The sequence below is a fragment of the Diorhabda carinulata genome, chromosome 5 (genome assembly GCF_026250575.1).
Source record: "Diorhabda carinulata isolate Delta chromosome 5, icDioCari1.1, whole genome shotgun sequence".
Taxonomy (NCBI): domain Eukaryota; kingdom Metazoa; phylum Arthropoda; class Insecta; order Coleoptera; family Chrysomelidae; genus Diorhabda; species Diorhabda carinulata.
The window spans coordinates 25,668,869-25,695,551 of NC_079464.1; the positions used below are offsets into that span (position 1 = coordinate 25,668,869).

The 26,683-nt window shown below is 32.6% G+C and overlaps 1 protein-coding gene across 1 annotated transcript; it reads left to right on the forward strand.

The window, feature by feature from the left end:
• Nucleotides 1-147: 147 nt before the first annotated feature.
• LOC130894039 (protein zer-1 homolog) lies at nucleotides 148-13,153 on the forward strand. The gene is made up of 8 exons (XM_057800564.1): nucleotides 148-386; nucleotides 443-1,477; nucleotides 2,407-2,609; nucleotides 4,663-4,837; nucleotides 5,943-6,104; nucleotides 6,296-6,457; nucleotides 6,536-6,938; nucleotides 9,531-13,153. The coding sequence occupies exons 2-8, from the start codon at nucleotides 443-445 to the stop codon at nucleotides 9,680-9,682; spliced, it is 2,292 nt and encodes a 763-aa protein (XP_057656547.1). The 5' UTR covers nucleotides 148-386; the 3' UTR covers nucleotides 9,683-13,153.
• The last annotated feature ends 13,530 nt before the right edge of the window (nucleotides 13,154-26,683 follow it).

Sequence of the window (26,683 nt, forward strand, 5' to 3'; positions counted from 1 at the left end):
CAATATTTGTGAATAGATGCTAAACAAAAATATTTTTCGAGGACCACATTTGCATAAGAAATACTATACAAGTATAAGAACCCCCAAAAGGGTGGAACAATTACGTTTAAATTAGAAATACAAATAAAACTGTTAATTAATTATACAGTAAATTTTACTACGCTGCTGTCTTGTTGACATTACAGATTTTTTACAGAGTGGTTGGTTGCCCTGTTAAAAAAATTCTGATTTTGACAAGAGATTTCTGTTTAGAAATGTCAAAACTTAATAACAAAAATAGTAATTCTACATATGGGAAAATAACTTTAAAGGGCACAATTATTAAAATTGCTTTTTGATTTTGGAGTTTAGTAATGTAATATGATATAATTGAAATTGACTGAAAGGTTTGTTACATATGTTATATTCTAAAAGGCACAACAAATACTTGAGATTTTTTTAGATGCTTCAAAATAAATGTCGTCACTCTGCTGTATTACCAAATGAAATATGTCCATTTTGTAATACGACAACACCCGAAACTCTACTGGATATATGTTTTGATTACATCAATAAACACCCTGAAACAATATGTACTCCAAGTTCAGAAAATTTACAGTTGATGGATGGTTTGTCTTTACCAGTGGAAATTTGTGAACGTTTATTAAATGTTCGGAATAATAGCTTGACACCAGTCGATTCAAGTTTTATTAATATCTTTAAAAATACAGACTGTACTAGATTAAAAAGAGTTAAATTACGACAAACTGAAATACAGGATCAGGATTTAGAAATGCTTTTAAAACATAACTTGATTGAATTAGATTTATCACTCTGTCCAAATTTAACATCAAATTGCATTGAACATCTTAGTAATCATAGCTCTAGTTTAATATCACTTGGTATAGGTGAAGATACAGATATTTTTCCAGTTCGACTATTTGGTAAATCTCCTTTAGATCAAGAATTATATCAAAAGAGATACATTTTCTTAGCGCCAAACCTCAAAAGATTAACTTTGAAAGGTTTGCATTCACTACAGTCTGATTTTTATATGATTTTACTATACCCCTTATCAACACTGACTCATTTAGATCTGTCAAATTGTAGCTCGTTAGGTAACTTTTTATATACACATCATCTTGTTAATTTAACTTCACTAATATTATATAATGTAGATGCAATTGAATCTAAAATAGCAGCAATTTGTAAATTAACAAATCTAAGGCATTTAGATATATCCCAATCTAGAGATGATCAAGGGAAATATAAAAAAGGAGATCAAATTTTAAAGACTATAGTGGAGTGTTTACCTAAATTAACTTCTCTGGATATTTCGGGGACAAACCTAGCAGGTAGAGGTGTAGCTGAAACTATTAATGGAAGTGTTTGTGACATCCCTGGATTAAGTTCAAGGGCTAATAATCCATTCCAGTATCTGGGTTTATATGAGACATCCCATGACGCTTGCTTAAGACATGACATCCCTGCAAAATTGGTGAGTATATTTAAATAGTAAGGTGAATAAAAATTTTCCACAACTCTCAAATGAGTCAAGGGACAATGATTCTAATCGGCTCTACGAACTACAATTTTGAAAGTGCACATGCGATCGGTCCCTAAACTGATTCCGAATCAGACCTGAGAACAAAGTTAATGTAACAGAGAGAAAATGGAGTGTGATCCTGTCTCAACTTGACTGCAGCAGACTCTGCTGATTGTTATTTAGGAATGTCTCCTTAAAAATTCTAGAGTAAATCTATAATCCAACAAAAACTGTTGTAGAGTACACCATACAAGATGAAGGTACACCAAATCATCTCTCAATCCCCCCTTAAGGAGGAATTCCATCACTCTCCATTGCTTTGGTGATTTTTTTTGTCTTATTTTTCTCTTGTTTCTGATAATAATTATTTTCTTGTAAAATTCATTCTTCCATATAGTTTTATTTTCATAACTGACAGAATCACTACATGCCTTTAAACTATTATTGATAACTTAATTATGTTCAAGAAGCCACTTTTCATTCAAATCTATTTTTTATATAGTTTTAATTTTTTCCATCATCGTTTCTTATCCCCATAAACATTCTGTAATATTGGTATTGGACATTTTATGTTGGCAATATTAATTTGAGTTATGGGATGCCATAATTTCTTTAGTAAGTAGGTAGTAGTTGTACACTTCATGATGTTTTTGGTTTTATTGATCCACAATTTTATTCAGAATTTCTACTTATCTTTGCACAATTTTTAAAAACAATTACTATATTTAAAAAGTACAGTATTTTTTTCTGGTTTATCTTATGTGTCTAAATTTTAAAATTTGTCTCTAATTGATTGTGTTTGATAAAGTAAAACCAAAATAACATTTCATCCTAATGTATAATTCTGTTCAATATGGTTTTTTATATCTATTTATTTTTAGATTGGTGGAAATGCTAATGAGGAGCAGATATTAGTGGCTGCTTTAGCGTATTTAGATAGAACTGATATGTTACAAAAAGTTATGAACGAATTATTTCATTTATTTCGATTAGAAAATATTGAATACCTTGGACAAGCACTGAATATTGTTTTAGAAGCAATGAGTAGACATTTACATGAAAGGCATATTCAAATATCTGGCAGGTGAATAATTTTTATTTATGATGTACCATTGTCTTTACACTGTGTCCAAGTATAATAGTTTAGGTTTAGGGTATTAATGGTTAAATTTGTACAAATTTCCTACATTTATTCCTATTCTGAGCTAGGTCCTTTGTTTCTTTCCAATTTTTTCCTCCTTTATCAAATATTCCGCTTATAACTTCATCCCACGATTTCCTTGGTCTACCTGTCTGTTGGTTTTTGTCAATTTTCTCTTCCCATATTCTTTTAACAGGCTGTTCTTCATTCATCGATTGTGAGTGCCCCACCATGGTAATTGTCTTTTCTCTATATAGTCTAATGTAGGTTGTGTATTTAGGTCTTACATTTATTATTTTTCAAATATTCCATCTCTGTCGCTTTAATTTTACTTTTCTATTGTTCTGTCATTACTCAAGATTCACATCCAAATGTTACAATTGGTCTATATATTGTTTTGTATATTCTTACTTTGGTACCTACTGTATATTTCTTTTTATTTATGAATTTAGTGTATATGACATAATATAGTTCATTGGTTTTCACAATTCTGTTATTTATATCGGTATCTTGTGTTCACTTTTCTTCTATTATTGTTCCTAGGTATTGGTAATGTTTAACTTCTTCCAATGTTTCTATATCGATTCTTATATTTATCTTAGTCTCTTCTCTCCCAGTTACCATTACTTTTGCTTGGTTTTTGTTTATTTACATACCCATGTCTATTACTGCTTTGTTCCACACACTTTTTTGTTGCTATTAGTATAACATTGTCTGCAAATGCTCCTCCACTGATGTTAATTGTTTGTAGTTTTGAATGTCCCACACATATTTTTTTACTTAAAACTGTTCTCGTCCATGAATATGATGAATAATAATTAAGCTTAATCTTCTCCCTTGTCTTAATACCATATTTGTAGTGATATTTGGTTATTTCTTATGATTCCAAGAAGAAAACGTACAATTTCTTCTTGTATTGCTTTTTCTGTTATCTCTTTTATTGTAAATACATGATTTTGGATGCTTCTTTCCATTCGAAATCCATTCTGAGATTCTTCAAGTGTGTCTTCTACTGTCAATCTAATTATTTTCTCTAATTATTATATTTTTCCATAATTTTCATGGTTGTACTAATAAATGTTATTCCTGAGTAGTTGTGGCAGTCTTTCACATAATTTTTTTTGAAAATTGATTCTATTAATGACATCAGCCAGTCAGTTTGGAGTGTCTCATCTTCTACAGCTTTATTGGAAATATGAAACAGCATGTCTCTTCCTTTTTGGTCTATATTTTTGATCATTTCTGGAGTTACTTTGTTATATCCTGGTTTTTTCCCATTTTTTGGTCCTGTGAATACATAATCTATCTGTTCTTCACTAATTTATATTTCTGATTCTTCTGTTATGTCAGTATGTTCTGCCTCATTATTGAGTAGTTCCTGGTATTATTCTTTCCACCTTTGTATGATTTTTTAACAAAATATGTATCCTGCTGTTTCCCTGCTCTCATATTTTTTAATGTTTTGTGCAATAGTTTTTGATTCGCTTTTACCTCGACCACCACGTTTTTTGTTTCACTTTATGTTTTCTTCTATTTGTTCCACATATTTCTCTTACTGCATTCTTCATTCTCTTCATTCCAGAATATTTTGTTATTGTCAATTGTATCATCTTTGTTTTTTTATTTATTACTTAATTATAAAAAAACAACTAGCATACTAGCATTAATTATTAGTGTGAACTGCTTCAAATAATGTGACAATAAATGTTTCATAAAACTCTATATTGCATTACATATTTCAAATCATATCTTTTTTCTTTAGCTCCCAATATTTTATTGTTCCATCTGAAGCTTTATGGTTCTCAAGCTTTCCAATAGAACTTCTCAATTAACATATTTTTAAACATTTTGAAAAACTAAGTTGTTCACGTTCGTGGTACAACAGCTTTTATCATCCTTCCTTATAATAGGAGCCTAATTCTTTTACCATATTTTTCTTATCAATTACAACTTGCGACTGATATTCACTTTTTGATTTATGTAATTAATGTTTTAGTGCAACATTGTTTTATATAGTAAAAGGTACAGGACCTGAGTTGCATGATGATGTTAGAGTAAAGAGAAAAATAATTACAACTCTACTAAATGGTATGAGCGTTCATAAAAATGATGATACCATGATGAGGAATGGGTGCTTAACGTTGTGCCAGTTTAGGATACCAACAGATGTGGTAAGTTGATGTAATTAAAGGCTCAACAGTATTAATTCGGTAATGGAAACTGTACCCATAGTACTAGTGTCTTAGGTATCACTCAATAAGTCGTGTGACTGACACACAGATGGCGCTGCCATTTTCAAATCCATATGATGTTTATGAAGTACCAACCAAGTTGCTTCTCGATGAAATAAAATACTGTACAAGCTCAGCAATGACTTTAAAGTGTTATACAGATTCTGATTCATCGATGATGGTGAACGTTCTGGTCGTCCAATTGAGGTTGTTACTCCAGAAAATATCAAAAAAGTTCACAAATTTCTTATATATAATCGTAAATTGAATTTGCATAAGATAGCTGAGGCCGTAAATATATCAGAAGGCAGTGTGTTTACAATTATGCATGAACATTTAATTATGAGAAAGCTTTTTTCAAAGTACTCACAGTTGATCAAAAACAACAACGTGTTAATGATTCAGAGTAGTGTTTGTTCATGCTAACACGTAATAAATCAGATTTTTGCGTCGATATGTGATAATGGATGAAACATGGATCCATCACTTCACTCCGGAATCAAAACGATCATTATCTGTGTGTTGCAGTCGGTGAACCACGTTAGAAGCGTCCAAAAGCACAACAGTCAGCTGGGAAGGTTATGGCTCTAGTATTTTGGAATGGACATGGAATATTGTTCATAATCTATCTGCAAAAAGGAGGGACAATCAATAGCGAATATTACATAGTGGTTTTGGATGATTTGAATGCAAAAATCAAGAAAGAACGGTCTTATATGTCACTGTTTCTTCAAGACAATGTACCGATTCACAAGTCGATGGCAACGATGGTTAAATTGAAGGAATTATTGCTTCCTCATCCACCGTATATTCCAGATCTGGCCCTCAGTGACTATTGGCTATTCGCTGATCTCAAAAAAATGCTTGCCGGTAAGAAATTCAATTCAAATAAAGGAGCAATTGCTGAAAATAAAACCTATTCTGAAGCAAAAGACAAGTCCTTCTACAAGCACGGCATCGAGAAGTGCTGGAATGATTTTTTCTTAGTTAGTTGCAAGACTTATTGAGTTATGTGTTAATTAGTGATTAATAAATATTTTTTTAGCTATTTGATTATGAAAGACTTGTCAACATACTTCTATATTCTGTCTATGGAATGGCACAAGAAAGTTTTGTACAAAGAATAGGAATTTATTTACTTAATTCTTTGGCTTGTCAAGTAGATGGCCAACAGAAAGTGAAACTGGGTGAATTAGGAGCTATAAATGTGAGTAGTTATTTATAGCCAATAAGAGTTTTTGTTTAATAAACTGTTTTTCATCCTTCTGTACCACCTAGTACGGTGGTTACAGAAATTGAGAAATGCAGTCTATTAGAATCTTGTATATTGTGATAGTGTAGTAGAGTGGAATTTTGATCTATTTACTTACCACTTAAATGTTTTTTTATTGTTTGCAGAGAATGATTTGGCTAATTAAAGATAGACTTGAGCGAGGGATATGCGATGATGTCCTAGAAGTAGCATGGTCTACGATGTGGAACGTTACAGATGAAACACCATTAAACTGTAAGAAATTCTTGGAACAAAAAGGGATGCAGCATTTTTTGCAATGCCTAGAAGTAAGTATTGTAAAAAGTAATCTTAGTAATCAATATGTTTATAAATAAATCATTCGATATAATGATGTTAACTTTTAGAAATTTCCTGACAGAGAGGAGCTTCTTCGCAACATGATGGGTTTACTGGGTAACGTTGCAGAAGTTCGGGAACTTAGACAGTATCTTGTAACATCAGAGTACTTATCAGTATTTGCGAGGTTATTGGATTCTCAAAGTGACGGCATAGAAGTCAGTTACAATGCGGCAGGTGTTATTTCACACATTGCGTCAGACGGTCCAGATGTTTGGTTAGTTATGGAGCCTTCTAGAACTCATGTTTTAAATAAAATGGTGTCGGCTATTGAGCGTTGGGATATTAATTCTCTTAGAAACATCAATTATAGATCATTCGAACCTATATTATATCTTGTGCAGGTGTACCATACTCCCGAATGTCAGCATTGGGCAGTGTGGGCTTTAGCAAATCTAACAAAAGTTTACCGTAAGTATATTTCATTTTAAAGTTTAGTAGCCCACTATTCCAGAGAAATGAAATTTAGAAGCTTGAAAAATTTTATACTTTCAAGCATAAGCTTTGTTAGTGATATATATGTCTTTGTACATTGCTACTGCTCATATACAGTATTGAAAAATATTTTGTGGGATATAGGAATTTCAATGTAAAATAAGTGAAACGTCTGAAATGATTCATTTAGGTCTTTTTATATGTTCTAAAAAATAAGAATCCAAAATATTGATAGTTTTATTATTCATTGAAAAAATTGAAAAATTCATTCACCTCTTTCAATTTATTAATATCCAAATCAGTTACTTACTAATTTGAAAAAAGATTTGATTTCACCGACATCGATGTTATATGCAGTTTTTCGTCTTTAAGTGTCTGGTTAAAATTTTAAGTCAAAACAAAAATTGAAGATTGATTTAAATGTTGAAGTTAATAATTACAATGGAAAAGATTTATCGTTCGATAATTCTAAATTTGGTATACTAATTAACAACCAGAACGGGTTTTCAAATAATCCGTAAATGATACAGCTTTTTACTCCTAATTAGCTTTTAACGGTAATCGATTAGTTCGAAAAATGTATTTTAACATGGATTTTGAATTTTGTCTGAAATTAATACTTTTGGCTTTCAAATTGAATTTTCGCTAAATGTTTAGCTCTTTCACAACTATACCAATAAAAATTTTATTTCAGTTCATTTTAGTTCAGATAGTGAAGAAGAAATTGTAACTAATGAGAGAATTAACAATAAAAAAACTTCTTTTAACGTTTTGCTGTTGAATAGAGTCAACAACCTACTCGGTAATTCTTCGGCGAGGAGTTTTCCTCCCCTCATGAGTCCACTCTAAAATTTATCAATGAGTAAGCATTGAAATATTACTTTCAATTGAAATTTTCTTATCACCTTATTTGCTTGTCTACATTCCTCTATATAAAGAATAGTAATGATCACAGATATATTCTTCCGATTCATAATGTTCACTAGATCCTGCCAGATCCTGAAAAATCCAATCATATTTATATTTTACGTTACCCTTATTTTTTACATTGGCTTTTAACTACAATTAGCCTCCATGAAGCTGCTATGTCGATTTTTCTTGATTTAAAAATGACCAGGAAACCAAACTAAAGACCTTATAGCTCTTATCTAGGACTTCTACTGGTAAATAGATTATCTAGAAGATTCTCCTCGTACCAATTTATCTTATTCAACCAAAATTAGCGTTCCTGAAGTTGGTACATTGTCTTCCTACTTTATTTTGATTTAAAAACAAACTTGAATTCAAACTAATGACTTTATTGTTCTTCTCTAGAACTTCTTATGGTACTTTGACGATCTAGAGGCACCTCCTCGTACCAATTTATCTTATTCAACCAGAATTAACCTTCCTGAAGCTGGTATGTTGTCTTTCTAGTTTCTCCTTGATTTAAAAATGATCTGAAAATAAAACTAGAAATTGTATTGTTCTTCTCTACGACGTCTAATGGTAATTAGATGATCTAGAGGCATCTCCTCGTACCAATTTATCTTATTCAACTAGAATTAGTCTTCCTGAAGATGGTATGTTGTCTTTCTTGTTTCTCTTGATTTAAAAATGATCTGAAAATAAAACTAAAGATTGTTGTTCTTCTCTACGACTAATAATCGTAACTAGATGATCTAGAGGCTCCTCCTCGTACCACTTTATCTTATTTAACCAGAATTAGCCTTCCTGAAGCTGGTATGTTGTCTTCCTAGTTTCTATTGATTTAAAAACGAACTGGAGCCCAAACGAATGACTATTGTTCTTCACTAAGACTTCTAATGGCACCTTGATGATCTAGAGACTCTTCCTCGTACCAATTTTATTATTCAACCAGAATTAGCTTTCCTGAAGCTGCTACGTCAGTTTCCTGATTTCTTTTAATTTAAAAATGACCTGGAAACCAAACTAAAGACTTTATTATTCTTCATTTCAGAATATTCCTAGCGGTTCTATCAATTATGTTGACTTGTTCAGCAATTTGACTGCTTGTAGGTGTATAGCCGGCTTCAGAACTTATATATATATAAACAATGTTTATAGCTAAAAATGAAAAATTGCTTCTATTTTGAGTTTCCATCATGATATCACAAAATTTCTTGAGTTATTTGTACTTTAAAGCACCAGTAACCATTTCATTTCCGAATATTCCCAGCAGTTCTAACACTTATGTTGACTCGTTCAGCAAGTTGGGTGCTTGAACGCTGCTGATTTCAGCCGCAGCGCAAACAGTTCTTTTTATTGGTTTTGGAAGTCACCTCCAAAATAACATTTTAATATTTGTATTTTTTCGTCTTTTGCGTACATTTTTTCAAATTACAATATCTCAGCCTAGAGCTCAAATGCAAATGAACAGACAAAGCGAGTCAAAAACATCTCTACTCACACATTTCCACTACAGTCTGGTAAAGTGGAATTGCTGTATCTCGCGAAATACTTTCGAACACTGTTGATAAAATTTATCTATTCTCAATCACGTGCTTAAACTAATAAATTTAGTATGAATAATTTGAAAAACTAATCAAAGTTTGTTATCTATTCCAGCCGAAAAATATTGTACTTTGGTGGAGAGGGAAGGTGGTTTGAGTTTACTTCAAGAATTAATTTATCATCCAATAGTGCCAGCGCGAGTAAAGGATCTAGCAGCCATTGTCATAGAAAACTGTCGAAAATTTCAAGCATCTTTGGAGGGATAAGTTACATATGGTTTGTGTTCTAAGACATTGAAGTACTCGTCAAAACAACTTAATTTTTTTGTAGTTTTGATATGGGTCTTTATCAAAGAATTATTTTATTAAAATGTAGCTGCAGTGAATCAGATACTTGAAATATCTTGATTAGTGTAGAACACTGAAGAGTCGTTGCTCTTTTTCTAAAAATTTTTATACATAAGGGTTTCAAAAATGGTATTTTCATTCTATAAACAGTTGATATGAAAGGTGATTTAGAATTCTGTATTTTTAGAGGCACGTGTTTGAATACACTCACTGACCCTCCAAAACTATCTTATATTTATGTAGAAAGGGGCGAATAGTAAAAGTAAATTAATTATCCTAATATCTTATAATCATTCCAAAAGGTGAACTCTGTGATCAAAACAATTTGACAGAAAAAATAATGATCTCAATTCACTTTTTCAAATGGTTGTATCGCCTTCAATTTTACTTGTATCTCTTTTAGTTTTAAAAAAATTTTGGAATATTATTTTGGACAAGGCCGTTTTTTGTTTAGTTTGAGTAAATGTGTGATCAAATCTAATGCTAACTTAAAGGCCATGCGCAGAGTACTTTTTTTGCAGAGTTCTTGAGTACGGTTTTTTTTGGAATATGTTCAGGAGTACCCCCTGAAAGGAAATGGAAGTGGGCGTCATCGGGTGGCCTCCGCGTTAGCCGCAAAACACTGAAAATTTCGCGAACCGCGCATCGTACCACGAAAATAGTTCAGATCATTTTTATAGATAATTTTTTTACAGGGAAGCCCCTGAACATATTCCAAAAAAATCCGTTTTCTAGAATTTTGCATTATGATGACCTAACGTCAAGTTGGGTCACTTGAGACAATTTTAAACTTTACCCCTGTCTTAAAAAGAATCCGCTCAAGCTAGATCATTCAAATCAACGCCATATTTTGAGTGTGCGTCTGTACTACGATACCTACTACATAAAACAAACAGGAATGAAACACTCAAATATATAAAATTTCCACAGGGGCGGTAACTTGAGACACGGCCTAAATTGTGTCGAAACTCAAGTAAGCCAATCGAGTTTCAGATTTTCAAACGTTTTTAAAAAATATATCGAGCATTTTGAAAAAGTAGAATATTTTTTTTAAGAAAAACTGCGTCGTTTAATACTACTTATGTTACAGAAGTTTTGAAAAAGATAAACAAAATACATCTATCTGTAGATAGATATAAAAACTGAATAAAAAAAACTTCCCAAGGAACTGAAAAAAATCTAACGACTAAAATTCTACTGAAAAAGTATACCTGCCGCGATGGATAGATACAGGAACTAATTTTGACAATATTTGTTTAATCAACATCAGAAAAATGAATATTTTTTTGTAATTTGCCGACTGGCACGTGAATACGTAATTTGGCTCTGTGGCACTTGTTTTTCCTGTAAACATCTTTGAAATCTTTTGTGAAGCTTGGTATTAAAATACCACCAAAACAAAGTCTCCGGTCTTTAGTTCTGCTGGATTTACCACATTACCATCCCTGTCAGAAGGATCTTCATTAAATTCGAGATCTTTATTATGTGACGAATCATCAGAATCTTTGTAGGTGCTGACTCTTTTAGAAGTCTTGGAACTTGATGGTGCTGGGTTTACATTCTGAGTAATTCTTCAATGTTTTTTGGATTGTATGGCTAATATTGACATTTTTTTCTTTTTACAATGGTGGAGGTTTTTTTTAAGAATAGATATTTTAAAACCATTATCAATTGTAATATTGTTTCCTGAGTTTTCAGATTCTAGGGACTCTTCTAAATTGGGTGGCAATTTTTCCAACATTTTTTGTCTGTTTATTGGATGAATTCCAGAGGCGGCGCGGAACCCCGATATTAGCTTGTTTTTGTTCTATTATTCTCGTCTAGTTTTTCTAAACTTTGTTTCAATAATCTGGGAAATCTATCTTTTGGCACTACATCCCTATTTTTTAATTTCAATTCAAAAGCGTATTTCTCCAAACTCATTTTAAAGGCCTAAAATAGGCTACATCTAATGGTTGACATATGTGTGTGCTATTGGAGAGCAGTAAGATAAGTTTTATCTTATATTATTTGCATAACTCTGTAACAGAGCTGGAGATTACCAAATTATCGCCAATAAACGCACTTGGAGAATCTTTGTGAATTATGGCAAGGCAATAGTTCTAAACAAATCCTCAAAAATAGCTTCATTAAATCATTAAAAGATTTAGACCTATTATATCTAGCCTCTATTGGTCCATTTTTAGTCCAACTATCGTACAGATATTCGGTCTTATAAACAATATAAGATGGTTAAAGGACACCTGATGCAGATCCGGCTAACAGTATTGAATATTTAAGAACTATCCATTATTCTGTGGGCATGCTTGGAACCTCTCCTTCGTAGTTCACGATGTCATTTAGTGCAACTCCTTGGTGACTCCTGTCCGAACTTTCTTGATATTTTCACACCATAGGTTAGAAAGTATTTCGCGGTGTCTCCTAATAAATTCTCTGCCTGGCAGTTTATTTATAAATTTTACCACATTTCTACCAGAACTGTCAAGATATGTCTTAATTAACCTCACATCTACTGCAGTTAGTCACTGCTTAGATGGATATTTTCAATTAATTTAGCCTCTTCAGCTGCGGTCAAAACAGTTTGTCCATCTGGATTCAACGAATAACGATTTTTCACCCTATGCTCTATAGTGTCCTTTGGTATCCCGTATTTATTTAGTTTTCTCAATGAAACTCCTTTTTTCCTTTTTTCCACTACTTTTTCTAAATTTCCAATATCGTATCTTTAGTAATTGGCCCCAATTTTGCGACTATAGCGTCCCATTATCTTTTTTTATACTGAGTGCCTTATGGTGACTTAAAATATGTCTCATGTCACCATCTTGTACGACATATTTGGATTGTTTTGTGAACAAAAAAATTGGTCCATTCCTTTTACAGAATTTCCAAGAAGCCTGTTCTGCGTCATTGTCAGATGATATATCTGAGGGGCGGCTTTGTCGAATATTTTACATAAAAAAGTGTTTCAAATCAGCAAGCAGTCTCAAGTGACCCGACCTGGCGGTACTTTTTTTGCTCTAGCGCTTGGCCTATTAGTCATTATATTTGTAGACAATAACAAGAATGATTCAAACAATGAAAATGAGGTTGAGGTATGAATAAAAAAATTATACGATGTAAATATACCTAAAACATCACTCGAAAACAGATTTGATAGTGTCATTAATACTAGTTGTTAACGCTTAAAATTTTAATCTGAATTCTTTGATATTGACCTAATATTGGATTGTAAATTGTTTTCAAATATTGTAGCAGGATGGACTGTTATGAATTAATTTAATCACTCCCTTCATTTCTGACAAAAATTTTAGGGTTATATTGTCTATTTATCTTTCTAAATATAGTAAGATGTGATTTTATTTATGCAATATAGATATATTTATTGATCCAGTTTGCTTTTTCATTTCTTATTTCCGATAACATATGAAGTTGTTGAATAACAATTTTAACAAACTAAAAACCAAATTAGTCAGCTGTATACATTATTGGTACATAAAAACATTCAGATTCGAGTGCCAGCGACGAAAGGAGCGGAACTATATATAGGTGATAGGTGTCCTTTGTCTTTACTATACTACAAAGTGTTTCAAAAAAAAAGGTGATCCCGTCTCTAAGATATATAGAAAATTGAAAAATATTTGGAGTTTGCTCAGTAAAAAAATTTTGTAACGACATCCGTATTTAAGATAAAGGTTTTTAGAAGCTGATACATTCGATGAATTTGTTTTATGTCTGTTTCCCACAGAGGGCGCTAGTTACACGGTCCGCACCTAGTAGTAATAAATTGTTGGATAGATTTGAAAGCATTGAAATTGCTAAATGTAAGAACATTATAAATAGTAACAAAGGGCCAATTTCTTACAGTCCACACATAAATGTGAAAATTTTCCCGGGAGAAGGTTTATTGATGGGAAAATTTAGTATAAAACAGGTAAGTCAAGTCATTAGATTTTAGTTTACCTCAGTCTCTGAAGACGATAATTTGGTTATCGAAACGTGCATCATACAGTGTAAATGTGAGTGTTGGTAAAGTGGTTGTGTAAACAGTGTGCTCAGTAACTTCAATTCATATTATCGCCGACTGTGGGTCATACAATACAATAACAAGATAACGACTGGAGCCGTTTTTCGGAGGTTACACAGATTAATGACCTGGTGCCTAGAATATAATAAAGCCCCAAAGTGAAGATGAAAGTCGTTAATTTATAACTCTTTGTGAGTCAGTCGGAGAGAGTAGTAGAAATTAAGCAGGTGGTAGGTGACTTCATTAGTTATTGGTAAGCCGAGTGTTGAACTAGTGTTCCATTTGTTTACCTTCAGTATCTGAAGACGATAAATTGGTTATCGAAACGCGCTTTGACAGTGTAATTGTGATTGTTGGTAAAGTGGTTGTGTAAACAGTGTGTTCAGTAACTTCAATTCATATTATCGTCGACTGTGGGTCATTCATATTGAATACCACAACAAAATAAGGACTGGGCCCTCTTTCGGAGGTAGCACAGATTAACGAGCTGGTCTATGGAATTTAATAAAGCCCCAACGTGAAGATGAAAGTGGTCGTATAAACAGTGTGTTCAGATGATAATCACCAAGGGTTCCACAAATTCCAACTTAGATGAATTGAAGTTGTTGATGTACGAAATGCGTCTAATATATCAAATAGCCTATTAGGGCTAGATATAATCTGACTGATGGTTTTTAGTGATTTTGATGTCGACAAGAAGGTCGATGAACATCGCGTTCTTCGGTGGAGATGTAATTTAATATTCGTCTCGTTGAAGCATTAGCCAAGAAAGTAATTGTTTAATCCTTTGAAGAACGGCAGATCCTATTTTCGAATAGGTACATTTTTTGAAATCACTCCAGTTACACTAGATGTTTTAGAATAAGGTTTTGTAGATCACTGTAATTTTATTCCAACCGCTTTGGAGAGCATTCTCATACGATATACATAGAACGTGTTGTTTTAGTTTTCATACATTATTATTCAAAATATGCATGAAACTTTGATCTATTTATTATTTAAGTTGCAGTAAATGAGCATTTCTTGTGTAATAATAGATATTGTCAGAATAATTGATCAGCATTCGAATATGTATATTTACGTATACGAGGATGTATTGATATCTAGTTAGCCTAGACCAGTTTCATGAATAAACAAAATATTGCGTTACCCTAGCAACGAACAATAACTTATTAGAAGTGTCAGTGTTAAGTTTGACATCAAAAAAGTAAACCAGAGTGACGCAATAAATTAAAAGAAAAAAGATGTCCACCGAAATTGTGAAAATCGAAAAATTGGAGTATCGAGCCATCATTGAGTACCTGTATTTAAAACGGTTAAGACTGTTAAGAGGTAAGTAGATTTACGAAGATATGCTTAATACCCTTTGTGATCAATGTCCGATCGGGAAGGCCAGTTTCTGTGTCAGTCCCAGAAAATAAAATCAGCAATGATTTTATCAGACCGTTGAATTGGGCTAAAACGGATATCTGGAGCACTGAATATTTGAGAATATATGAGAAAAATTGCTGCAAAATGGATCCCCAAATGTTTGGATGTTGACCAAAAGCGTGTAAGGGTAGAAGCATCGTGTTCGATCTGTGCTCGATTTGAGAACGATGTAGACTTCTTGAATCGAATTGTTACTATGGATGAGACTTGGGTACATTTCTACGATCCAGAAACAAAGCAACAATCGATAGAATGGCGACACTCTAGTTCTCCAAGACCTAAGAAGTTTCTTGTCCAAAAATCTTCTGGAAAAGTTTCTGCCTCAGTTTTTTGGGATTGCCATGGAGTAATAATTATTGATTTTTTGGATAAGGGTAAAACGATAACTGGAGAAAAAATTAAAGAGAAAAGACGCCACTGCACACAAATCTCATGTTGCCATTAAAAAAATTCGTGATTTAAGGTTTTAATTACTAGAAAATCACCCTTATTCACCAGATTTAGCTCCGTCCGCCTATAATCTCTTCCCTCAACTGAAAAAAGGTTTAAAAGGTCGTGAATTTTCTTCCAACGAGGAGGTAATAAAAGCTGTGGAGGTCTGGTTTGCAAAGCAAGAAGAATCATTTTTTTTGTAAGGTCTAGAGACGTTGCAGGTTCGCTGTAATGAATGTATCTAATTAAAAGGAGAATATGTTGAGTAATAAAATATTTTGATATTGAAATTTTGTTTGGTTCTATAGTAGGCTAAGAATTTTTCAATATATCCTCGTACATACCCATCTGTAAATTACGAGTTATATAGATCACAATTTGGCGCAGTTGAATATTCTAAATTAAGTACATGTTTGATAATATTAATATTTCATTTAAAATTACGTCACGATCAAGAGTACGTATATAAACTAAATATTTCCATCCAGGACATCACGAAATTCTAATTAACTACTATCTTTGTCAATTAATTGTTGAAATGGAATCAAAATTGTTGAAAACATTACTAGTAATATTAAATAAGATCGGTTTTCTTAGAAAACAAAATAAGTTTGACAGAATCGTAGCACTTTTATCTGCCTTGTTCGCCACAATTAATTTTATTTTAGTATGGATGTATTTGTTTTACAATGAATTCAATATACTTAATATGTCTATTGTTATAACAGGTGTTGGGTCTTTTGCGGAGGTAAGAGGATTTTAATATTCACTTTGATCTCAACCAACTATAATATACGATAATGTTTTTAAAACTAACCCGAATTCTGAGGGCACAAAATTCAAGATACCTCAAGACAGTTTTAATGCTTTTGACATCTTTCTATAAGCTTCATGATTCCGCGCTCTTAAAATTTCAGCTACAAACTGAACCAGGTGCGATTGAAGGTCATTTGTGAGAGTTTCATCATTAAAAGAATTCTGTAAACTTCGAAATAAATGGTAATCAGATAGTGCCAGATCAGGACTGTATGGGGATGTGGAATCACTTCTCAGGAAAGCTCCAATAGTTTTCCACGAGATGTGTGAAAAATGCATTATTATGGTGGAACCCTAAGCCTTTCTGATTTGACAATTTTGTCCGTTTTTCTTTGATTGCTTCATCCAGTTTTATCAATTGTTGACCTTAAACATCAGAATTGATCATTTGGTTCCAGGAAGTGTCTCAAAAAACACAACACCTTTGTAATCCTGCCAAACTGACAGCATGAGCTTATTGGAAACATACATCCCTCCACTAAAAAAATTATATTTCTAAGTTTAAGTGAGTTAGGTGTAATATGCTTGGGATTCTGGGAAATAACACTTGCAGCTTTCAAAATCTGTTAACACCTCGACAAACATTTATATAGGGTGTTTAGAAAATGGTGCCGAATTTCGCTATATAAAAACTTCGAAAACTTAATTTTTTCAATTGGAAACCCCCATTTTTCTCTTTACCATTGGATTCTACGCTTCAAATTGAGGGAACTTCATTAGTAAATTCATATTTCATATCTCAAATTAACGGTTTTTGTAGAAACTAGAAAATACTGAAATCTTGGTTTTTAATTTAATTTCGAACATCTACTTTAGTTTTATTTTTCGAAGACCCCCGCTCTCGCTAGTTAATTAATTATTGGTGAATTGACTGAACGTTTTTTCCCACAACAGTGGCTACCAAATATCAATACGATGGACTCAAAATACTTATAATTAATGTCGTTTTGATCTGATATTTTGATAGAAAATTATTAATTCTATACGGTAACCAGAATTTTTTTTACCTATTGAAGCTTGTCCCTGATTTTTGAAATGATTTCTCGTCGCCTTAGTGGTGAAAGGTTATAATCTATGTTTTGAGTAAACTGCATTTGAAAATTTTGTTTTATTTCGTTATCAAAATATTATTTAAATTCCAAAGGTTTTAACTCAACTACAATAATCTCAAATGTATTGCAAAAATATTTTATCGTATAAAAAATTATGTTTTTGCTATGAAAATGCTATTATGTGGCTTTTAGGGCTATTAGGACTTTTCACTCATGAAATTGTTGAACCTGACTTTGCGAGTTTTGAACTTAGCACTCTCTATTAAGCTTACTTAACTTATTAAACTAAACCCAAAATTAGTTCAGTCAAATAGTATATTCGTCATTTGAAGAACTTAAAGAGACTTCTTTGGTAGAGCTCTAAGTTTCTTAAAATGGATGGTAAGCTGTAGAAGAACACAGGTAATTACATAGCTGGAGCAAGCTTTTTTTTTTCTATGTACAAAGGCTCTTCAACATTATCCCTTAACCAGCTGGAAGCCCTTGTGGAAATATTTTAAATAAGAATAGATTGGAAAGTTTTTCTTTACAAAATATTAGGGTGGGATCTGTCACATCTATTGTATAAGAAATAAAGCTGTTATTTACTTTGGATCATTCTTTGTTTTCTTTTTTATGATCCCTTTTTTGGTTTCCAATGTAAATCGTACATTTCTTGAAGTGAGTAAATAATTTCTTTTGGTTGTGCTTCGACAATAACGTGAAGAAATTACAGGAATCGATTTGTTAAGTGAGAGAAAAATAAAAACTTTTACACGTTCTCTTTGGATAAAGTTGATTATTAAAAGCTATTCTGCATGTTAATTAAGTTTTTTTCGACGACAATCTCACTAAAATTAAATAGAAGAATATCGCTTACTACAAGGTATTTTTTAAGCAGAAATTTTCTAGAACGCAAGTCTGGTTTAATGCCAGTATCAGAAAGCTTACTGACTGCTGTTCTAAATGTCCTACTAGAGATATTAGGAGTGGAGAGAAACATTTTTTGGCAAACACCGTTTTTTCCGAAAGTTTTATTATAAAATTCCATTACTCTTGGGATTTTAGTTTAAGGAACTTTGACGAAATTCCTTCTTGCTGATCCTTTACGAAATATTATTGACAGTTATAATGGAAACATTTAAGATCTGTTAATCATATATTAAGTTATACAATATATCTTTTATTTCATGCTCCATTAAAGTATCGTCTCGGATTACCTAATTTCTGATAAACATGTGACTGTGAAACATCATAAATCTACCTATTCAACTTCGTCTTACTACCTTAGACACTTGTTTCATCAACTTATCAAATTACTTACCCTTATTTATGTACCGATGTGACTCTAACGATCATAAATATAATTAATTACAGCTTTTGTATACAATAGGATAAGTATTTAAGATAGCATAAACAAGCACACAGTGTTCTAAATAGTCTTTCTTGATTCTCTTGTCGGTACTTCTTCGCATTCTTAAGGTTTATATGGTTTATAATTATCTTCACTTTCCAAATCAAAATTCTCGTCTTCGACATCGCTTCTAACGTCAGGTAATGTTAGCGTAGCAAAAGTCAAGTCAGAATCATTACCTACTATCGCTGAAATTGCATTCATTGCTTTTCTGGCTCAGTACTAGATGAAATATTAATTTGCTTCTTATTCAAAGTTTTAATTGATAAGGACGGCGCACTTTATTCGCTCCGAGTGTGACTGCAGCGCCACAGTAAATATGAACTACGGGAGGCTGTTAGAGCACGTTAGAGCAAGTAAGTATAATGATAAAATATATAACAGAATGCAGTAAACGTATATAAGGTTAAGTTGCTTCAAATTTATGTCAAAGTCACGTAATAATAATTAGGAAAATATTTAAATAAAAAAAGAAACTATTAAACAGTTTTTTCAATGGAATAAGTAAATATTTGCTCAATTAATTAATTTTTTTATTTTTAGTTGAACCAAGACATGGATATTATTATAAAAACAAGATTTCAGTTATAATAGCCTCCCGTAATGCTCAAAGTGACCGCTGCGAACGCTTCAGTCGATTTAATTTCCCCTACCATGCCTTCCCTCATAGCGAATAGATCAACAGTCAGTCAAAAAGTGTTTTATTATTCCATTAAAGCGTATGTTCGCATTATAATCCTATCATGACTTGTAGAATGTGGATTACAACCATTCACTACAAACTTTCGTTTAAGTATGCCAGAAAGAAACTTTGTAACAACGTAAAGTATTGGTCAGATGATTTAGATCTATTCTGCAATATAAAATTTCAAAGCATATTCATTTTATTATAAATAAACCCTCGGTGTTAAACAAGCTCGAATATATATCAGAAAGGAGTTTATAGATTTCTAGAAAGTAAACAAACAAACAAACGAAACATAAATCATATAGAAAAACAATGTGAACGAATTGCCGCTGTGATAAAAATAAACATCAAACGAATTCGTTTTCGCCAAATTTTAGTCTTCCATTCTGACCGAACAGAACCGGCCTCACGGTCCATATCGTTACAATATCTTAATTTTTAGATTATGGCTGCTGTATATACTCTATTGATGTATAATGATGAATTGTTGGACGTATTTAACAAACAAATTTTTTTTTGGGAATATGCAGACAATGAAATTTCTTTAAAAAAGAAAACAGTGGATAAAGTATTTACAATTGCTATGAAGATAAACTTCACATTAAGTACAACAACTATTGTGATCCAAAGCAGTGTGGTGGCTGCAGGCTCAACACCGCACATGTGTTATGTACCAAGTGACATTTGGGTAATAGTCGTCGGTTTTACGCAAATTTTTTGTATATTTCATATGAATTTTGCGATTGGAGCTTTAGATTTAAGCACAGCTATCATTTTTACGGAACTGTCTCTACAAATGGAACAACTGAATAAATTCTTCTCGAATATGAAAAATTTATCGGATATCAGAAAATGTGTACAGTACAACGTCTTTCTTAGGAGGTAAGTTTACCTTCAATATACAAGATATTGGGAGATTAGTGAAAATAAATAGATAAAAAAGTATAGTCAGTGAACCACAAAAAAATTATGGCAAGCTACTACGAAGATAGTCCCAGAAGTACCTGGTCTGACCTAGAGATGACGGTAGTTCCTTGGAAAATATCACTGTATTAGAGTGAACGTTTTCAGTGAATTTGTAAACATGGACAAAATTGGTCATCGTTATGTGACACAATACTTTTATTTGAAAGACGTAATCCCAACCAATATAAAAACTAGACGAGACTGCTCCTTCGTTATCAACAGTAAAATATTGGATAGCATATTTTAAACGAGGCCGTACGATCTGCGAAGACCAGCATCGCAGTGGTTGACCAAATGAGGTGACGGCTCCAGAAATTTTAAAGAAAATCCACAAAGCGGTACAGGATGATCGTCGACTGAAAGTACGTGAGCTAGCAGACATAGTAGGCATTTCAAAAAGTGCGATACATCGCATATTAACTGAAAATTTGAACATGAGAAAGCTGTGCCTAAGATGGATGGCGCGTTTGCTCACAATGGAACAAAAAATCATTACATCACCGAACAAAAGCGTGCACTTATGAAGTGGAGGAAAAGCCCGTAAAAGTTGAAATTCGATAGTCTGTAGAGAAAGTATTGACCAAGGTTTTTTGGGATTGGATAGGTAGTCACCTGATAGATTTTTTACATGAATGTCAGAGTATCACCGAAATCTACTAGTCAAGCTTCAATATCTACGGCAAAGACGAGATTATCCCATCCGCGAAGTATTACTCCTTCACCCCAACGCTATGACCGAAATAACAGCTTCGAAATAACAGGCACTACCAGAAACTGGTGGAAATTAACTGGAAAACACTTGATCATCTATTTTGTGTATGACTGGTAGTTCTGTCTTCTACAAACTAAGTTCAAGAATTGGCCATACTTGAAGTTTCAAATTCTGAAGCCTGAAAACCTTCTAATATCGCAACATAGCGTTCGGTATTAACAGTGACGCTTTCTCCTGCACATTTTCAAATATAAAAGGACCGATTATTCCTTTGCCCAAAATTGCAACCTATACTTTCACTTTAGGACTGTGATATGGTTTCTAGTGCTTGAGTTTAGCATTCTTACTGTTCCGGTAATGATAATTTTGACGGTTTCAAACCCATCGATATGGAAATTGGCCTTATCACAGACAAGTATATTGTCAAACTCAATCAGCATTTCCCTACAACACAGACGATCTCTTGTGAATAGACTATAGTGGATCTTTTTGTACAGACTGCATAACACTTTGAATATTGTCTTCGGTCCAAGATGTTCTAGAACGACCTTTTGCTTGTTATTTGAACGTTGAACCATTTTCTTCAAAACGAGACCTGAAAGATAAAACGTTTTTGATGTTCAACGTCGTAGTGCCAAATTTTTATAGATTGGGTTTATCCTCTTCATCGTACGTTAGGACTTAGTCCTGTGTTTCCATCAATGGTTTCTTAGCTGCAGCTGGGATGATGGAGACCAGCTTTCATATCATCTTGTAGGTGGTCGTAGGTAGTCGTCCTGGTGGTCGGAATGCATTCGGTTTTTCTTTTTTTGCAATATTTGCCAACTGGTCATCTAACATTCTGTCCACTTGGTCTCTCCATTCCCTTCGCCGATTTCTCGCCCATCTCACTACATCCTGGATGTCACATATCTCCCTAATTTCATCATTTCTCTTGTGATCAAATAATATGTGTCCAGCTGTTGATCTCAGCGTTCGCCGATTAGTTATGGTGGTCTCTGCTCTGATCTATATCGCGTATGTCATTACTGGTCTCTCACAGGTCTTGTATATTCTGACTTTGCTCCTGGTAGTCATATATTTATTCCACTAAATCACATCTCTCAGGTACCCAGATATAAAATTTCTATTACTTGATATGTTGTTCGCTTCTAGATATTTGAATAACATCACTTGTTCTACACTCTGATCATATATCGCGAGTTTACATTTGATTCTCTGGATGCTGTAAAAGATTTGGTTTTCTTCAGGAATATTTGCATGTTCAAAGCTTTCGCTATTTGTTCAAACCTATAAAGTAGCCTTTGTAAGTTATCTTCGTCTTCTAGAATCATCACTGCGTCATCAGCATAACATACTATTTCTATTTCTTTGCTTCACATTCGGTATCCTCTTCCAACTTGTTTTTCCTAGTTTATACTCTCATCCATTATGATGCTGAACAAGATCGGGCTGAAGTTGTCTCCTTGTTTGATACCGGTCGTCACAGGTATTCTACTGCTCAGTTTATTTTCCATTCTGACATATGTGTAATTATCAGTGCTCAGGTCTTCGTGGGGTGAATCTTTCTTTTCTTCAGTAGAGTTGTTACATCCCTTAATGAAATGCTTGGGTGAGATCGATGAAGCACATCCTACAAAAATAGCATCTATAGCAGACCTGTTCTTTCTTAATCCCTGCTGCTCCTCAGAGATACCAGATAACATCACTTCTTCCGCCAAAATTTTAGTGAAAAGTTTTTGTACTGCACTCCATTCTGATGGTATCAAGTATTTTATTGATAATAGTCCGTAGCTCTGCATGTAACGTGGTATTTCCATACTTGATCATCTCTTTTTATATTTCGACAATACCTTGAGCTTTTCTGTTTTTCAGTTTAGTCACCATTTGATGTATTTTCTCCAAAGATATGGTACATCTCTTAATTTGTTCCTCATCTTGATGTAAATTCGGTATAGATGTACTGATTTAGTGAGTTTTGTGTTGTGTTTGTCCTCATTTATTGGCTTTTTCCTATTCCTCAGTAGTTCCCATATTCTTTTTGTCCCCCGTGGAGATCATTCTCTATATCACTCGAAAATTTTTTCCGATGATCTTTTTTGATTTTCCGAATATTTTCGTTGGCCCTATTTCTTACAGATTTATTTTCATTATTTGTCACTGCTTTGGATCTATACTGCAAGTAAGATTTTCTCTTCTCTTCAGCCAGCATCTTCATTTCTTTTATGAACCAGGGTTTAGTATTTGGTCTTCTCCCGTTCTTTGCGGTTCTTCTTTCAAACGCTTCCTCTGCCGCTTCCAGTATGTTCGTTCTTAAATGGATATGTTCGATCTTAAGTGGGTTTATCCTTCTGGAGAAAATCTTTCTTTGAGATTTTGTTTATTCATAGAATCACTGATATATTACTGAATTTCTATAGGATAAGTGATTTTGAAATTATTAAAACCCAAAGATCAACTTTTTTGCTTATGTTTTTTGCTTATAATCTATTTTATATCTCTTTTATCCATCAGCAATGGAAACATGTTTAGTTATATTTAATACTAGACATATAATTTAGAACAAATTATATCATAAACAAATGATATAGGTAATTATTTAGATTACATACACCCGATTTCCGTGAAAATTTAGTATATTGTGTAGAAAATTATGCTGATTGATTTAATACAACATATAGGGCGCGGAACTTATTCCTTCACATACTTTTTCGATGTTGAAAATTTAGATAGGTTAGATTATTTTAGGCTAGGTTAGGCTCATACTGAAAATATTGAGCAACTTTATTGAAGAAATGTCACGAATGTATCCAATAGAAATTGATGATTATTTGTACGTGTAAATAAATGATGATTGTTAGAAATCGATTTGTGTCATAATATTAGTCTTCTTTTTCAGCATAAAAAACTGTATAACATACTAAAATTTCAAAGAAATTGAGCGTATGCAACCTAAATTAAATAATTACCATCACGTGATATTAATTCCTCATGGACATTGGAATTTTGCAGTTTTGCGAGATTTTGATTATAATTTTTTAAGAATGTTTAATTTTGCAGCTATATTAAGAAGTTTGAGAAATGTATGAACGTTCAAATATTCGTGGCGTATTTCTCAATAATGAGCATTGTTAGTACACAACTTATCTCAATGGCAAATCCGTAAGTAACTATTTCCTGTAGCTAATTCCAAGATTGATTAATCGTATGATCAAATCGATGAAATGAACATCCGTTTATTATACAAGAAAATTCCTACTAGAATATTCATAGCAATAAATTAATTATATTATGTAAATTTAACATCCTACCTCATCCATCCAACTAAAAATTTAGTGCCAAAATTTATGAAGGGGAAGAAAAGTATTTCTTAACTATATCAATTCTTATTTCTTGTGCTTAACTAAAGTGTCACAACAAGTTCTAGTCTCGCGTTCTTGAGTTTTCCATGCCTACTACGAGACAAATACACAAAATAATAAAAAAATTCATACTAATAACAATATATTTATTTATAATAAGTAGTCGTATCGTGGGATCAACTTTTATATCCATCTGTCGTAAAACTTTCATATGAATGGAACCATCGTGTGGCAGACATATTCACTTTGCGATATCTGTGGAAATGGCTGCTAAGCTCCGCAATCGTGAAGAGAAGATTCTGTATCACGTGTTATCGCACAAGCTCCACAAGATCATCATTGATGAGGGACTTTGGTCCACTGCGTCATGACTCACAACCTTCGGAAAACTGCCTACACTAGCAATGCATATCTACTTATTCCATAAACCTAACGATGAATGTCAAGTAGTGACCAAACTTTCTAGGGGACGTGAGAGTCAATTAGAGCATTTCGAATATCAGCTACAACGCCCTGTTCGATTGGCTTATGATTGATTCGTCATATATATGTCACACATGCATAATCAACTCAAATAATTACGTTGATTTTAAAAGGCAAAACATCGGAAGCCTTTCTGGATATGCCTCGTATTTTGGGTAATCAATAGTCGATTATACATTCCTAGTGGCCTATCCACTGTCCTAGTCTTGTTCTAGTCCATTTTCTAGCCCAAAAATTTCTCATTCTTTCATGTCAATTACACTAGATTTGTAGATTATTTGCTAGATATCTTCAAGTATTTTTATATTGAAAGAGTATAGTCAGCCATTGAAGGAATTCCATAAATACATCAAATATTCTCTTAATTCTATGAATACTGATTACTCCATCAGTTATATTAACTAGAACATATTAGAAACTATATTAAATAATAATAAAAGCATGCCCTAATTTTTGTAGTAGCCAAAGCTTTGGTATCAGGATTAAAAGCTTTTGTTTCACACTGCTAATGATAGCACAATTTGGTTTGTACTGCATACCAGCAAGTAATTTAAGAGACGCTGTAAGTATATAATCTTCTATTGAATCTAAAATTTAAGTTACACTTTTTTTCATCTATTATTTATTAGCAACCAAAATACTTACTATTCAATAGACCTGATGAGGTCTTCTCCAGTGAAAAGTCCTCTTTCTCTTTCTATCCGGTCTGATGACCATTTCTTTCTGAGTCTTCTATTATTCTGTTGATTAGCGAAGTACTGCATATATACGAGTATTTTTAGATCTTCGGTTATCGTCTGCTTTGATAAATATCAGGTTTAATGAGTACTTTATAGACAAGAAATTTATATCTAATGATAGATTGAATTTCTCCCTTCTCAGTCCATTGTTTTGATTGTTCTTTTGTGTGGTGATGGACTCAAGTTTCATCTATGATCATTTCAGTGTCTTCTCAAACTAGTAATTTAATTTGTTAGTTTAATGGTAATTTTTAATTATTGCTGCATAAACCAAGCTTAAAAACATTATTTTCTGTATAGCTTCTATTTTAATATTTTCGTTCTAGTGTGAAAATTCATCACAAGCTATCGCTAATTGTGATTTAGTTCTCAACGGAAGTAAGAATTTGAAAACTTGTTTAATAATCATGATGAAAATGTCCCAAAGAATGTTATCCATTAAAGCTAGTGGAATCTTTGAATTAAATCGTACTGCCTACATTAATGTAAGATGATTTTTAATTATGATGTAACTATGTAATACATAAAGTTATACACGTATATATAGATAAACATCAATAATTGTCATAATAAACAAAACGCACGTTTCTTGGTTAAATCCTTCGTCAAATATTCGGTTCTCTCACTATGTATTGAAATTAAGGTTTAACTATACTTGATATCTAATAAAATTAATGTATTATAATTTCCATTTAAATTAACGTCATCTTTTAACACACTTCTCGCGTTATGATTGCTTTTCTTTGTTGTTATGCTTTATTTCACGGAAAAAGCAATTAATTAAAACTATTCATAGAAAATGATCAAATGTTATCTCGAGC